General features: G+C 45.7%; 1 protein-coding gene across 5 annotated transcripts in view; it reads right to left on the bottom strand.

Annotated features, from left to right (window-relative positions):
- The window catches only part of MYO1B (myosin IB), a 911,317-nt gene that overhangs the window by 605,484 nt on the left and 291,317 nt on the right, over positions 1-14,516 (bottom strand). For all 5 annotated transcript variants that reach the window (XM_078680402.1, XM_078680405.1, XM_078680404.1 and 2 more), the window contains exon 5: positions 7,720-7,824. In XM_078680402.1, the coding sequence (XP_078536528.1) occupies positions 7,720-7,824 (105 nt within the window). The remainder of the gene's footprint in view (positions 1-7,719; positions 7,825-14,516) is intronic.

The following is a 14,516-nucleotide window of genomic DNA, read 5'->3' as shown; positions in this document are numbered from 1 at the left end:
CTGGACTGATTTATCAACAAAATATATCAACAACTTAAAACCTTTAGAGTGGGCTGCTCCCTGACAATAGTATTTTTATTTTGCCTAAAACTGACTTAAATAATAATAGAGTTCCCTTCCACTATGTTAATGTCCACAAACGTTCTAGAACCTGACCACTATGATGCAACCAGGAATAAGGTACTACCAACACAATCATAAAATTACCTCCTTCCTTCTCAAGCCACAACACGCTTAGAGTGGAGGAGCCTTACTGGGCATCTTCATTACCTAGGAGGGTCAACCCAAAAGTACCGGGACCTGGGTATTCAATGTTACAGGGAGTAAGTGGTCCCAGCATGCACAATTTTAGCAACACAAATACTTATATTAGATATGCAATTCAAAAAACAGTAAAGCATTTGGGGAGAGAGATGTTAGTTTAATCACACCCTCGTCAAAGCACATATATGACAAACAATTTTCTCCAAATGTTTACACGTTATATACAATGTGCCCAGAAGAAAAGGGGAAGGTGGGGTAGGTAAGTGGTTTTTGTGAGGAATAGGGTTGGTGGTAAGTGTTTTTAAAGATCCAGTGAGGTCACAGAATGCATTGTTGACATCACAAGGTGTATTAATTCCGCACTTTTTAAGAACAATGTAGCACCTAGGCCATACAATAGAACACAGTATTAATAGTCTGTTTTTTGAATTGCATATCTAATATAAGTGTTTGTGTTGCTAAAATGGTGCATGCTGGGACCACTTACTTACTGGGCATCTTGGCTGATCTAAACAGCATCCATTGTTTTTCTTCATTTAGGGATCTTGTGGAGGGTGGTTTGCTTTTTAGGTTTTGCCTAGCGAAAGCTGCGCTCTGCGCAGCTTTTCGCGCAGGCGAAATCCTGTTGAGAACTGTAGGGTGCTTTGGGTCGGCCCTCGTCATTGATTGGCTGGCTCCGTAAACAGAGCCTTGCCATTGGACGAGGGGCCTGTCCGTCAATGCCGGACCAGACACGGGGGCGTTCCTGACATTCTTTCCCTTTTGCCGACGTCACGCGACGCCGGGAACGCCCCCGAATCTGGTCCGGCATTGCCGGGACCTGCCTTGCCATTGCCTGCCTTGCCGGTCTCCCGTGTTGTGAGGGAGACCGGAGATGCTGCCCGCAGCGAGAAGCCGGCCTGAAGGAAGCAGCCCCCTACCCCCGGCGACATACCTCCGTCCTCCCCGCATCCAGAGCCCTCGCCCCGCTGCCTGGGTCCTCCGCGCTCTGAGCCCGCCGGTCACTCGTGGAGCAGGCTGCAGATGCGGCAGAGAGGTTAACTCTTGCCGTTCCGCGGCGCAGACAATGCTCCAGCCTGAAACAGCTGAGCTCTGGCCAAGGAGGGGCACCCCTCACTTACATGAACCCCAGCCCTGGCCGGCGCAGCATGTCTGAAACAAAGCGGAGAATACAAGCGCTTACTTTAGTACTCTCTGCAACTGCAGAAAAATGTAAATGTATTGTTTTCTGGTTCCCGTGAGTGAACAAAGGGAAACCCTGAGACTGTATGTCGTGCGCACGTAAAGAGAAACCAGGGTACGAGGGTCTGAGTGAGTGAAGCTGGGAGAGACACGGGGCGGTAAACGCGGAGTCGGCAGGGATAAAGTCGGAGGCCCTGTGGAGTTTGTACAACACAGTGGGCTAGTGCCTGTTTTACTGTGCCTGTACGGTACCTTTGTGGGAAGAGATTTCAACACTCAACAGATTTAAACGAGGTTTTGCTTTTAGGTGTCCTGTTAGTGTCACTCTGTAAAAACATTACTTTCTTTCAATGTCCGCCCCCCCCCCTCCCTCCACCCTCCCCCCCCCTCCCTCCACCCTCCCCACCCCCCACTGAATTAGGGCCCGAGTGGGCTTGTGGTGCCTTATTTGCTTCTATAGGTACGTGTCTGTCCTACAGGAGCGGGATGCAACAGAGCCACCATTAAAGTCAAGTAAACTGTGGGGGTTACTTGTTCGATATTAAACGTGTTCCTCCCGTGTTGTCCGAAATTCTGTGTTTGTCCTGTATTGTTCTATGTTATGTTTTGCAGAGCATTCTAAGCAGCGCATAACATTCAAGAACGCTTCTAAGTCAAGAGAACACCAAACCATTACTTACAGCATAATATGGGGTAATCTTTTTTAGCTGTCTTTTACGTCACCCCATGTTTGATAAAGTTAAAACAAAGCGGAGAATACAAGCGCTTACTTTAGTACTCTCTGCAACTGCAGGAAAATGTAAATGTATTGTTTTCTGGTTCCCGTGAGTGAACAAAGGGAAACCCTGAGACTTCGGTAAAATGCCCTAATCCGTGCCCTATGGAGCTGTTTGGCGACGGAGGAGCAGGGAAGGGGAAGAACTCGCCGCTGCAGCTAGTTACGTCTGAAGGAGGCTTGGCTTCTGCAAGGAAAGTTTGCCTCGCTGAGTTGGGTCTGACTTATGCAACAGGTGAAACATTTTTGTGTTCGAGTGTAAAGTGTTTTTACTGATGTGCCCACTCTGATGTTGTTAGCTTTTTTTTTTAAAAGAAATATTTTTTCACAGATCTCAGAACGTAGACCGACAATAGCGTTCGTATCCCCCTGGGGAAGCCTCGGAGTGCTGAATGAGCCCAGAGCCTGCCGCTTCTCACAGATGCGCAGGGCAGTGGCGTAACGAAAATGTAGCCTCCCGTTCCTACAAAGTACATCCCCCCCCCCGGCTCCTGACCCAGTCCTGAGCTCTAATGCTAGGGACGTGGTGGTGGTGGGGGGCAGGGGGCAGGGGGCTCCGGAGCTCCGAGCTGCCCGTCCTGCGCTTCAGAGTGCAGCTTCAGAGTGCAGAGTGGAGCTTCAGAGTGGAGCTTCAGAGTGCAGAGTGGAGCTTCAGAGTGGAGCTTCAGAGTGCAGAGTGGAGCTTCAGAGTGGAGCTTCAGAGTGGAGCTTCAGAGTGGAGCTTCAGAGTGGAGCTTCAGAGTGGAGCTTCAGAGTGCAGAGTGGAGCTTCAGAGTGGAGCTTCAGAGTGCAGAGTGGAGCTTCAGAGTGGAGCTTCAGAGTGGAGCTTCAGAGTGGAGCTTCAGAGTGGAGCTTCAGAGTGGAGCTTCAGAGTGGAGCTTCAGAGTGGAGCTTCAGAGTGCAGAGTGGAGCTGCAGATTCAGAGTGGAGCTGCAGATTCAGAGTGGAGCTGCAGATTCAGAGTGGAGCTGCAGATTCAGAGTGGAGCTGCAGAGTGGAGCTGCAGAGTGGAGCTGCAGAGTGGAGCTGCAGAGTGGAGCTGCAGAGTGGAGCTGCAGAGTGGAGCTGCAGAGTGGAGCTGCAGAGTGGAGCTGCAGAGTGGAGCTGCAGAGTGGAGCTGCAGAGTGGAGCTGCAGAGTGGAGCTTCAGAGTGGAGCTTCAGAGTGGAGCTTCAGAGTGGAGCTTCAGAGTGGAGCTTCAGAGTGCAGAGTGGAGCTTCAGAGTGGAGCTTCAGAGTGCAGAGTGGAGCTTCAGAGTGGAGCTTCAGAGTGCAGAGTGGAGCTTCAGAGTGGAGCTTCAGAGTGCAGAGTGGAGCTTCAGAGTGGAGCTTCAGAGTGCAGAGTGGAGCTTGCAGAGTGGAGCTTCAGAGTGGAGCTTCAGAGTGCAGAGTGGAGCTTGCAGAGTGGAGCTTCAGAGTGGAGCTTCAGAGTGCAGAGTGGAGCTTGCAGAGTGGAGCTTCAGAGTGGAGCTTCAGAGTGCAGAGTGGAGCTTCAGAGTGGAGCTTCAGAGTGCAGAGTGGAGCTTCAGAGTGCAGAGTGGAGCTTGCAGAGTGGAGCTTCAGAGTGGAGCTTCAGAGTGCAGAGTGGAGCTTCAGAGTGCAGAGTGGAGCTTCAGAGTGCAGAGTGGAGCTTCAGAGTGGAGCTTCAGAGTGCAGAGTGGAGCTTCAGAGTGGAGCTTCAGAGTGCAGAGTGGAGCTTCAGAGTGCAGAGTGGAGCTTCAGAGTGGAGCTTCAGAGTGCAGAGTGGAGCTTCAGAGTGCAGAGTGGAGCTTCAGAGTGGAGCTTCAGAGTGCAGAGTGGAGCTTCAGAGTGCAGAGTGGAGCTTCAGAGTGCAGAGTGGAGCTTCAGAGTGCAGAGTGGAGCTTCAGAGTGCAGAGTGGAGCTTCAGAGTGGAGCTTCAGAGTGGAGCTTCAGAGTGGAGCTTCAGAGTGGAGCTTCAGAGTGGAGCTGCAGAGTGGAGCTGCAGATTCAGAGTGGAGCTGCAGATTCAGAGTGGAGCTGCAGATTCAGAGTGGAGCTGCAGATTCAGAGTGGAGCTGCAGATTCAGAGTGGAGCTGCAGATTCAGAGTGGAGCTGCAGATTCAGAGTGGAGCTGCAGATTCAGAGTGGAGCTGCAGATTCAGAGTGGAGCTGCAGATTCAGAGTGGAGCTGCAGATACAGAGTGGAGCTGCAGATTCAGAGTGGAGCTGCAGATTCAGAGTGGAGCTGCAGAGTGGAGCTGCAGAGTGGAGCTGCAGAGTGGAGCTTCAGAGTGGAGCTTCAGAGTGGAGCTTCAGAGTGGAGCTTCAGAGTGGAGCTTCAGAGTGGCGCTTCAGAGTGGCGCTTCAGAGTGGAGCTTCAGAGTGGCGCTTCAGAGTGGCGCTTCAGAGTGGCGCTTCAGAGTGGCGCTTCAGAGTGGAGCTTCAGAGTGCAGAGTGGAGCTTCAGAGTGGAGCTTCAGAGTGGAGCTTCAGAGTGGAGCTTCAGAGTGGAGCTTCAGAGTGGAGCTTCAGAGTGGAGCTTCAGAGTGGAGCTGCAGATTCAGAGTGGAGCTGCAGATTCAGAGTGGAGCTGCAGATTCAGAGTGGAGCTGCAGATTCAGAGTGGAGCTGCAGATTCAGAGTGGAGCTGCAGATTCAGAGTGGAGCTGCAGATTCAGAGTGGAGCTGCAGATTCAGAGTGGAGCTGCAGATTCAGAGTGGAGCTGCAGATTCAGAGTGGAGCTGCAGATTCAGAGTGGAGCTGCAGATTCAGAGTGGAGCTGCAGATTCAGAGTGGAGCTGCAGATTCAGAGTGGAGCTGCAGAGTGGAGCTGCAGAGTGGAGCTTCAGAGTGGAGCTTCAGAGTGGAGCTTCAGAGTGGAGCTTCAGAGTGGAGCTTCAGAGTGGAGCTTCAGAGTGGAGCTTCAGAGTGGAGCTTCAGAGTGGAGCTTCAGAGTGGAGCTTCAGAGTGGAGCTTCAGAGTGGCGCTTCAGAGTGGCGCTTCAGAGTGGCGCTTCAGAGTGGCGCTTCAGAGTGGAGCTTCAGAGTGCAGAGTGGAGCTTCAGAGTGGAGCTTCAGAGTGCAGAGTGGAGCTTCAGAGTGGAGCTTCAGAGTGGAGCTTCAGAGTGGAGCTTCAGAGTGCAGAGTGGAGCTTCAGAGTGCAGAGTGGAGCTTCAGAGTGCAGAGTGGAGCTTCAGAGTGCAGAGTGGAGCTTCAGAGTGCAGAGTGGAGCTTCAGAGTGCAGAGTGCAGCTTCAGAGTGCAGAGTGGAGCTTCAGAGTGCAGAGTGGAGCTTCAGAGTGCAGATTCAGAGTGCAGAGTGGAGCTTCAGAGTGGAGCTTCAGAGTGGAGCTTCAGAGTGCAGAGTGGAGCTTCAGAGTGGAGCTTCAGAGTGGAGCTTCAGAGTGCAGAGTGGAGCTTCAGAGTGGAGCTTCAGAGTGCAGAGTGGAGCTTCAGAGTGGAGCTTCAGAGTGGAGCTTCAGAGTGGAGAGTGGAGCTTCAGAGTGCAGAGTGGAGCTTCAGAGTGGAGCTTCAGAGTGGAGCTTCAGAGTGGAGCTTCAGAGTGGAGCTTCAGAGTGGAGCTTCAGAGTGGAGCTTCAGAGTGGAGCTTCAGAGTGTCAAGAGCAATGCCAATAGCTCTAACTTTAACAAAGGCAAAACCATTGCATTGTAAATGCTTGTTTCGGATTTGTTCCATTATAGCTCAGGTCGCGGATGGAGCAGAAGGCGTGATTCTAGTCTGGCATCAGAATTTATAAGGCCAATGCAATGTCATGGGAAGCTCTTATGAATATTTTTAAAACAAACAGGGCGCCGTAATGTTACTTGAAACCAAGAGCACTTATCAGGCAACAATGAGATTTGGAGGTAGCGAACAATGGCACTTAGGCTGGAGTACTTTCCGTTCAAGTTGTAGCTTGCACTTGTGATATTGTTGAGTTGTGGTACGTAGGTTGTGGTAGTTTAATTGGATACTGCAAGCTTGTGCAACATTCGCATGACCTATTCACTTCCTAATTTCAAACTCTAACTGTGAGTATCTCAGAAGTCTCACAATTTTTGTTTATTTTATGGTCTGCTTACAACAATTAGCTTTCCTTATTTGGTCCCACAGATATATGCCTGAATCAGTAGGAAGATACTCGTGAATACGATAAGGTGCTCGGTTAACTGGTAGCCCTGGTAGATGTAGAGTATGGCTGTTCAGCTTAAAATGATACAGGATAGGTACTGTTTTGTCCTAGAGAATCCTGCCCAAACAGGATTCTCAACGAAACCTGCACCAAGCCCAATGGTATCTTTAAAAGTAACTGCTGTACCGGCTGACTCTAAACCCTACACTGAGCAGCAACTGAAAGCTATGACTAAAACATGAGTTTTCATTCATAGGAATTCAGAAGACACTTCCACCTTCTTGCTTTTTCCCCCCAAAGAGTGCCAGCAAGCATTGCGGTCATTTAATCTCCCCTTGCATACAACAGTCTTTACCATGGTGATAAAATATGCATAGAGTACAGAAAGCCACAGAAGTTCGTTTAACTTCTTAACCAGCCTTTAGTGTCATCATTCAATTGTGTTTCGCAGATGCTGAGTGTCTATTTCTAATAGAATTCATACCCTTCCAAAATACCTGTAAATTTAAGAATTCTAAATACCAATGACGCGGTTTAACACAAATGCATTGTGCCCGCCCAATAGGCATTGAAAGTAGTGTGTCAAATTGATTTCACAGATACCCCCATTGTGCTAAATGATTTTAACCTTGTCATCGTGCATCATTTTCAAGCAAAAATTCTAACCTCTTTTGCAAATTAATAGAGGCAGAATTGTAACCTGCTGTACATAGGAATCGTCATGTTCTGCAGGGCACAGCTAATTTGCGCAATGAATCGATGTACGTTATAAAAAAAGAATGCACACACAAAAAGTGAATTTTGAATTCAAATGAAGGGGCAGGTCATTCAATTTCAGAACCGTCCAAAATGTAAATTACATCAAATAAGTCAGACAAACTACTTTCAACATATTTTTTTTAAAAAAAAGAGTTTACTAGGGCAGTATTAGGAATTTACAATTGGGACGAGAAGATGAGGGCAACCTGGGTTTCACAAGATTACAAAATGCAAGCATCAATTTCTTATGCCCATCACCACACGAAAACAGACCCCAAAAGGCACATGGTTAGCCCGATCAGCTAACAACCGACGGGCCAACTTAAATCTCATCATGCTCTATAAAACACCAGGAAGGAATGTCAAAATCATAGACCGATTCCCACTGATGGACAGCTTGATTACAGAAACCTGAAAAATATAGAACATTTCTGGCACTTTAAATACATAAGCACATATCAGGTGTGATATTTGATTGCAAAGGTTTAAAAAGGGAGGGGTCAAAAATATGTCTCCTTCATTAAACAAAACCTGTGTCATACGGTTTAAAAAATGAGTCATCTAGTTATTGTACAAATAACCAAAACTCATCTTACAACATGCAGAGTTGCATATTACAACAATATACTCTTCAATCAGGACACTGACCTTCAAGAACTGGATTAGACTGCAAAAGCTGCTCCTTCACTTGATTCACTTCAGTTCCTTTTCCACAGACAGCAGCAACATAGGACATAACCAACTTGCTGGCCTCTGCAGAACAAGAATATTTCAATTTTAATGGCATAACATTTAGGATTACAAAGCACATCTACATTGTTGTAGCATAACTATAACACTTGGCCGGCTGGTAAGTTTTGTCATGGAGAAATGAGGTCTAATTAGCGTGATAAATTAATGAATAATTATAATTTAATACGTTTAATGAATACAAATAAATGATCTAATAATTCATATATTCATTGATAAATTCATAAAGCAAATTAATGAGGAAAAATTCCATTCCGGTGGATAACAGTCCACTAAAGCTGATGAAGAAAAAAACCAAAAAGCGCTAAATAGAAGACCTAGCTACATTGCCCCTGTGCCCCCAGAAAAAGAAACCATTTCAAACAAATATTTGAATAAACATAGAAAGCCAGAAAACGTTTTTTTAATTTTAAAGTCTATATTTATCTGGGAGAATTGGAGTTCAAAGCCATAGGAAAGGTGTCAATATCAGGAAAAGGAGCAATTCTCACCAGGTAATAATACATCAACACTGCAATTGCTGAGCAACCCTAGTTTAAGAATGTGGATCAGAATACTTGGTGTGTGCGAAATAAAGATCCTAAATGTGAAGAGCAGCTGAGCCACCAGAAACTCTCAGTTACACAGCCAAACATGGGGCTGCTGAACGGGAAGATTACAGAACACAGCAGAACAAAGCGAATTATAAAGCAGTGGGCAACCATAATCAAGGTAAATAGAACTAAACGAAGACATGGGTTTGTCCTACCTTTACAGGAACGGCTTGTTGCTTTGTCTTGAAAACTGTAAGCCTGGCCTCTAGCCTGCACTTTAGGCTGAAACCCGTAATATCCACTTAGGTCCTAAAAGTAGTCTGGCACATCTATGCAGAGGTTCATAGACATAAGTGTTCTGCGTGTAACATACCATCTTATGTTCTCTTTCATACTACGTTCAGCTTCATGATCCAGGCATCTGAATGAAGCATCATGGATGTGAGGCACCATCCCTCAATCTGGACACTAAACCGGCCTAAAGGGGACTGCTCTTACAACAAGCATTTGCAATGCAATAGGTCTCGCATTAGGAAAGTTTGAGCTATTGGTATTGTAAATGGCAAATTTTGTATTTATGTGTTGGTTTTGAAAATAGCTAAATTAATAGCTTTGTTATTTACAATTCCAATAGTTTTAACTTTGGCAAATGTGACACCTATAGCATTTGTAATGCAATATGTGTTGTATTTACGTGACTTAGATGTATTGATATTACAAATAACAATGGCTTTTATTTTTGTAATAATTAATACTTAAACGTTATTGTAATTAATAAATGGCAATAGCTTAAACTTTTGTAAATAGCTTTTGTGAAGATTATGTTCAGTGTATTTTATTGTGACGAAAATCCAAGAACAGAAGTGAAATATTAACATCTTTCTTGTGACATTTGTAATAAAGCTTGAAACATTGAGAGAACATATTTGAACTAGTTGTTGTTGAATGGTTGCACAGATTGATGCTGTGGTGGCGCTGAGTGATGTTGTGGTGGCGACGAGTGATGCAGTGGCGTTTAGTGATGCTGTGGTAGTGCATAGTGATGTTGTAGTGCCCCTGAGTGATGCTGTGGTGATGCGATAGATAGAGTGAGGGAGGGCGATAGATAGAGGGAGGGAGGGCGATAGATAGAGGGAGGGAGGGCGATAGATAGAGGGAGGGAGGGCGATAGACAGATGGAGGGAGGGTGATAGATAGGGCGGGGAATAGAGTGAGGGTGATAGATAGGGCGGCGGATAGAGTGAGGGCGGTGGATAGAGTGAGGGTGATAGATAGGGCGGTGGATAGAGTGAGGGCGGTGGATACAGTGTGGGTGATAGGGTGGTGGATAGAGTGAGGGCAGTGGATAGAATGAGGGTGATAGATAGGGCAGTGGATAGAGTGAGGTCGGTGGATAGAGTGAGGGTGATAGATAGGGCTGTGGATAGAGTGAGGGCGGTGGATAGAGTGAGGGCGGTGGATAGAGTGAGGGTGACAGATAGGGCGGTGGATAGAGTGAGGGCGGTGGATAGAGTGAGGGTGATAGATAGGGCGGTGGATAGAGTGAGGGTGATAGATAGGGCGGTGGATAGAGTGAGGGCGGTGGATAGAGTGAGGGTGATAGATAGGGCGGTGCATAGAGTGAGGGCGGTGGATAGAGTGAGGGTGATAGGGCGGTAGATAGATAGGGCGGTGGATAGAGTGAGGGCGGTGGATAGAGTGAGGGAGATAGATAGGGCGGTGGATAGAGTGAGGGCGGTGGATAGAGTGAGGGTGATAGATAGGGCGGTGGATAGAGTGAGGGCGGTGGATAGAGTGAGGGCGGTGGATAGAGTGAGGGTGATAGATAGGGGGGTGGATAGAGTGAGGGCGGTGGATAGAGTGAGGGTGATAGATCGGGCGGTGGATAGAGTGAGGGTGATAGATAGGGTGGTGGTTAGAGTGAGGGTGATAGGTAGGGCAGTGGATAGAGTGAGGGCGGTGGATACCTTCCCCTAAATTATTTTTGTTTTTGAAATATTTATTCTTAAAAAATGTTTCTCTGTGTAATTAAAAAGAGCCTCCATATTGCACTGCAGCTCAATTGGGGTAAATCAAATATAACAACGTTATCAGCATACATTAAAAGACAAGGCGGTGTAAAGCAGCCAAAACGTGTCGTAGCAGACAAAGAATACAATCACTTTGAAATAACACATAAACTGTCTGCACTCTTTCTTGCTAGACAGACTGTTTGTGAATATATATATATATATATATATATATTCACTGAAAAAACCATAGGTTTCAAGCCTTATATAGTTAGGAATTAGCATTTTAAAAACCTTTGTAATTCACTCAAAAAACTAAGTTTTAGGGGTGTTATTGTTAGCTGGACATTTCACTCATACAAAACCATTGAAATTGCTCCTATATAGTTAGTTGTACTAACTATATTTCGCGCACCTGCAATCCACTGCTGATGATGTCACATATTACATCACTCATGACATGTCAGAGACATCACTGATGACATCTCAAATGACATCACTGATGACATCACTGATGACATCATCCAGTGAATGTGGTTTGCTTCGTTATTAAAATATATAGCAATTTGCATTGAAGAATGAGTGGATATATAAAAATAAATATTTGGATGGAGGATTTAGTAGCAGTGTAATTGACGGTTTACTTTACCAATTTATAGTGTCTCACTAAATATAGTGGATAGTGACTAAACTGAGTGAATATCTGTGTCAGTTGTTGTGTAAACTGGTTCTCCAGTTGGTTACTAGCTATGTGTTAGCTATGTATGTTAATAACTATGTATTAGTTATTGATTAGTTAACTGAGTATTTGCACGGGAGAGTGGATGTGTGTGTGGTTCGGTGGGGGGGTGTGTGACTGCCCAAAGATGTGTGAATAGTTGATTCACTAGATATATGAAGTTAAAACTACATGTTCTAACAGTTGTTTGGGTGAGTGAATATCTTTATGGGTGTGGTTATGAGCAAATATATTTCTCAATGGTACATATCCAACAAACTAGAAAAATAAAAGGCAGTGTATGTGTCAGTTGTTGTATTTAAATAAGTATACATAAGACTCAATGATTGTGTGAGTGACTGTATGGATAACTTTATACTTGTAATAATGATTTTATAATTCACTAAGTATGACTTACTATCTAAATGAATAGATGAAGTTGTGTTTGTATAAGTGTGTAGCTAAGTAAGTATGTAAGTATGATCCATTGTTTGCATAAGTGATTAGGATGACTTCATATGTGAATAGGTTGTGTGCTGGTGTGTAATGTCGATATAGCTGTATAAGTATTTTTGACAGTGTTCTATTGCTCATTGACAGCATGTATGAGTGAATCTACAGGTAAATGATTAGATGTGTGTATACATCTAGGAACCACTGAGTGGGTTTTTAGATACTTGTATTGCTGTGTCAATGGATTCAAATATGATACTCTGTATTTTACAAAGAGTGATAAAGATTTTACTAGTGTATGAAAAGGTGTATGTGATTGTCATGTGGATAATGTCATCAGTGATGTCATTTGAGACGTCATCAGTGATGTCACTGACCATGTCATGAATGATGTAATATGTGACATCAGCAGTGGATTGCGGGTGCGCGAAATATAGTTAGTACAGCTAACTATATAGGAGCAATTTCAATGGTTTTGTATGAGTGAAATGTCCAGCTAACTAGAACACCCCAAAAACTTATAGTTTTTTGAGTGAATTTCAAAGGTTTTTTAAATGCTAATTCCTAACTATGTAAGGCCTGAAACCTATGGTTTTTCAGTGAATTTCAAAGGTTTTTTTATATGCTAATTCCTAACTATATAAGGCCTGAAACCTATGGGTTTTTCAGTGAATTCGCAAGGTTTTTTAAATGCTAATTCTATTAGCGGATAACGTTTAAATATGTTAATATCCTTGTGGGACCACCTGAGCAGCCCTAGGGGGTCAGGTTGTTTCTACCCTGCCCCCTTTTTGCATTCTACACGTTTGTTTTTCTGCTTCTTTTGTGCCTCGGTCTACCTAGCACAAGATGAATGTCAACACTTCCTGGTTAGAAGTATTGACAGCCAATGAGCATGCTGCTTTCCGGTGAAAGGCATGCTGATTGGCTGCCACGGTCTGTCAACACTCCAAACCAGGAAGTGTTGGCAGCCATCTTGTGACTCGGTAGAATCAAGGCACAAGAAAGCAGTGAAACAAAGGTGCAAAACACGCAAAGGGGGCAGGGTAGAAGCCCCCTGAACCCCTAGGCCTGCTCAGGGGGTCCCACAAGGACCCTCCAGGCCCAAAAATAATTTTTTTCTGTTTTTCCCCTTGGTACGCTCAGGGTACACGTACCTGTAAGTGTACATGGCATCGCACCCAGAGAGTACTCCGCGAAATTAAAATATAAAAAAAAAAGGTTTTTTTGCCCTTCGGGGTCCTCCTAGGCCCCCCTGCGAAAACCTAGGGGGTCAGGGGGTCTCTACCCTGCCCCCTTTTAGAGTTTTCCCCTTTTGTTTTTCACCTCTTGCGTCTCTTTTCTACCGAGACACAAGATGGCGGACTCTCCGGACCGTTTGGAATGTTGACAGACACCCGAGAGCCAATCAGCTTTCCGCTTGCGATCTTCCGTGGCGCGCCGGGTGCGCTCCCCAGTACGCGTACCGGTAAGCGCTTGAAGCGCGCATATAAATATATATGTATTTTTTAAGTTAATTTTCATAAAAACCACTGAAGCAATTTTCACCAAATATAGAAAAGGCACTTCTGCATACCAGTCCCTACAATTTTGCAAAGTTTGGTGTAATTCCATTCAGCGGTTCGGGCTGTAGTCGTGTCTGAACGTCCTATGGAAATTAACATGGGGAAAACACGTTTTGGGAACCCCCTTTTTTCTTGGCCCCCGCTTGATGAATCCCCCCACATCTTTCAGGGAAGGAGCAGAACTGAGCTGGCCAAAATTTTGGAAAATTGCACGCAATTTCCTCAATCGACGCCAAAGTTATTCCCAATAGAATGTTGCGGATTTCCTATGGTAACTAGGTCCTAACTATATATATCTACTGGCTATCGCCAGTAGGTAATATATACACATATATATATATATATATATATATATAATCACAGTTAGTTTGAGTTTGAGTTTAAAACATTTATTGAGCGCGCGTACACCTGGCGGTTTCATGGCGCTATGAGGTACTGAGCCCTAGAGGGTAGGGAAGTCGGGGAAGATGAGGAGGGGTGGATTATGAAGGGAAGGCTTGTGAAAAAAGAAAGGTTTTTAGGGCCTTTCAGAAGTGGGAGTATTGAGTGGAAGATCTGAGGTGGGCAGGCAGAGAATTCCAAAAGGCGGGGGCAAGTGTGGAGAATTTCGTGCCCCCCCACTTTTTACGTCTGAAGCGTGGGACTGCCAACAGGTGTTGGGAAGATGAGCGAAGTTCCCTGGCGGGGGCGTATGCCTTGATTTCCGCAGAGATAAAGGCGGGAGCTGTGCCAGCCTGGGCTTGAAAGGTGATACATCCCATCTTGAACTGGACTCGTTCTCGAATAGGGAGCCAGTGTAGGGACTTTAGGAGAGGCGTAGCGTGATGGAATTTGGCCAAGTTGTAGACCAGGCGGGCCGCCTGGTTTTGAACCAGCTGTAAACGTCGCATGCTATAGGCGGGCATACCGCAATATAGAGCATTTCCATAGTCCAAGCGGGAGACCACCATCGCTAGGACAATGAGTTTAAGGGCAGAGAACGAAAAAAACGGGAAACTTTGCGGGTGGTGCGAAGTGAAAGGAAAGAAGAGAACACCACCGAACTGACCTCGGAGTGCAGGGTGAGTTGGTTATTCAGTTTGATCCCTAACGTTTTTACGGAGGAGGAAGGGGATGGAGGGGGACCAAGTGAGGGGGGCCAGAAGAGAGCGGTCCAGGGACTGGAGCAACCACCTGTCAGAATCAACTCGGTCTTATCTGGATTTAACTTTAGGTGGTTGTAATTCATCCAGTCCCGGATGAAGATCATGGTGGACTGAAAATTCACCATGGACTCTGGGGATGGGGACAGGGTGAAAATAAGCTGCAGGTCATCCGCATAGTTAAGAACGGTGACTTCCATTTGGTGGAGGGCGAAAATAAGAGGGGCGATGTACAAATTAAATAAAAGGGGAGAAAGGGAGGAACCCTGGGGGAC

Source organism: Lissotriton helveticus, chromosome 3_1 (genome assembly GCF_964261635.1).
Source record: "Lissotriton helveticus chromosome 3_1, aLisHel1.1, whole genome shotgun sequence".
Classification (NCBI taxonomy): Eukaryota; Metazoa; Chordata; class Amphibia; order Caudata; family Salamandridae; genus Lissotriton; species Lissotriton helveticus.
Note: the sequence above shows the minus strand (reverse complement) of the source record. Positions and strands in the feature narration are given on the sequence as shown.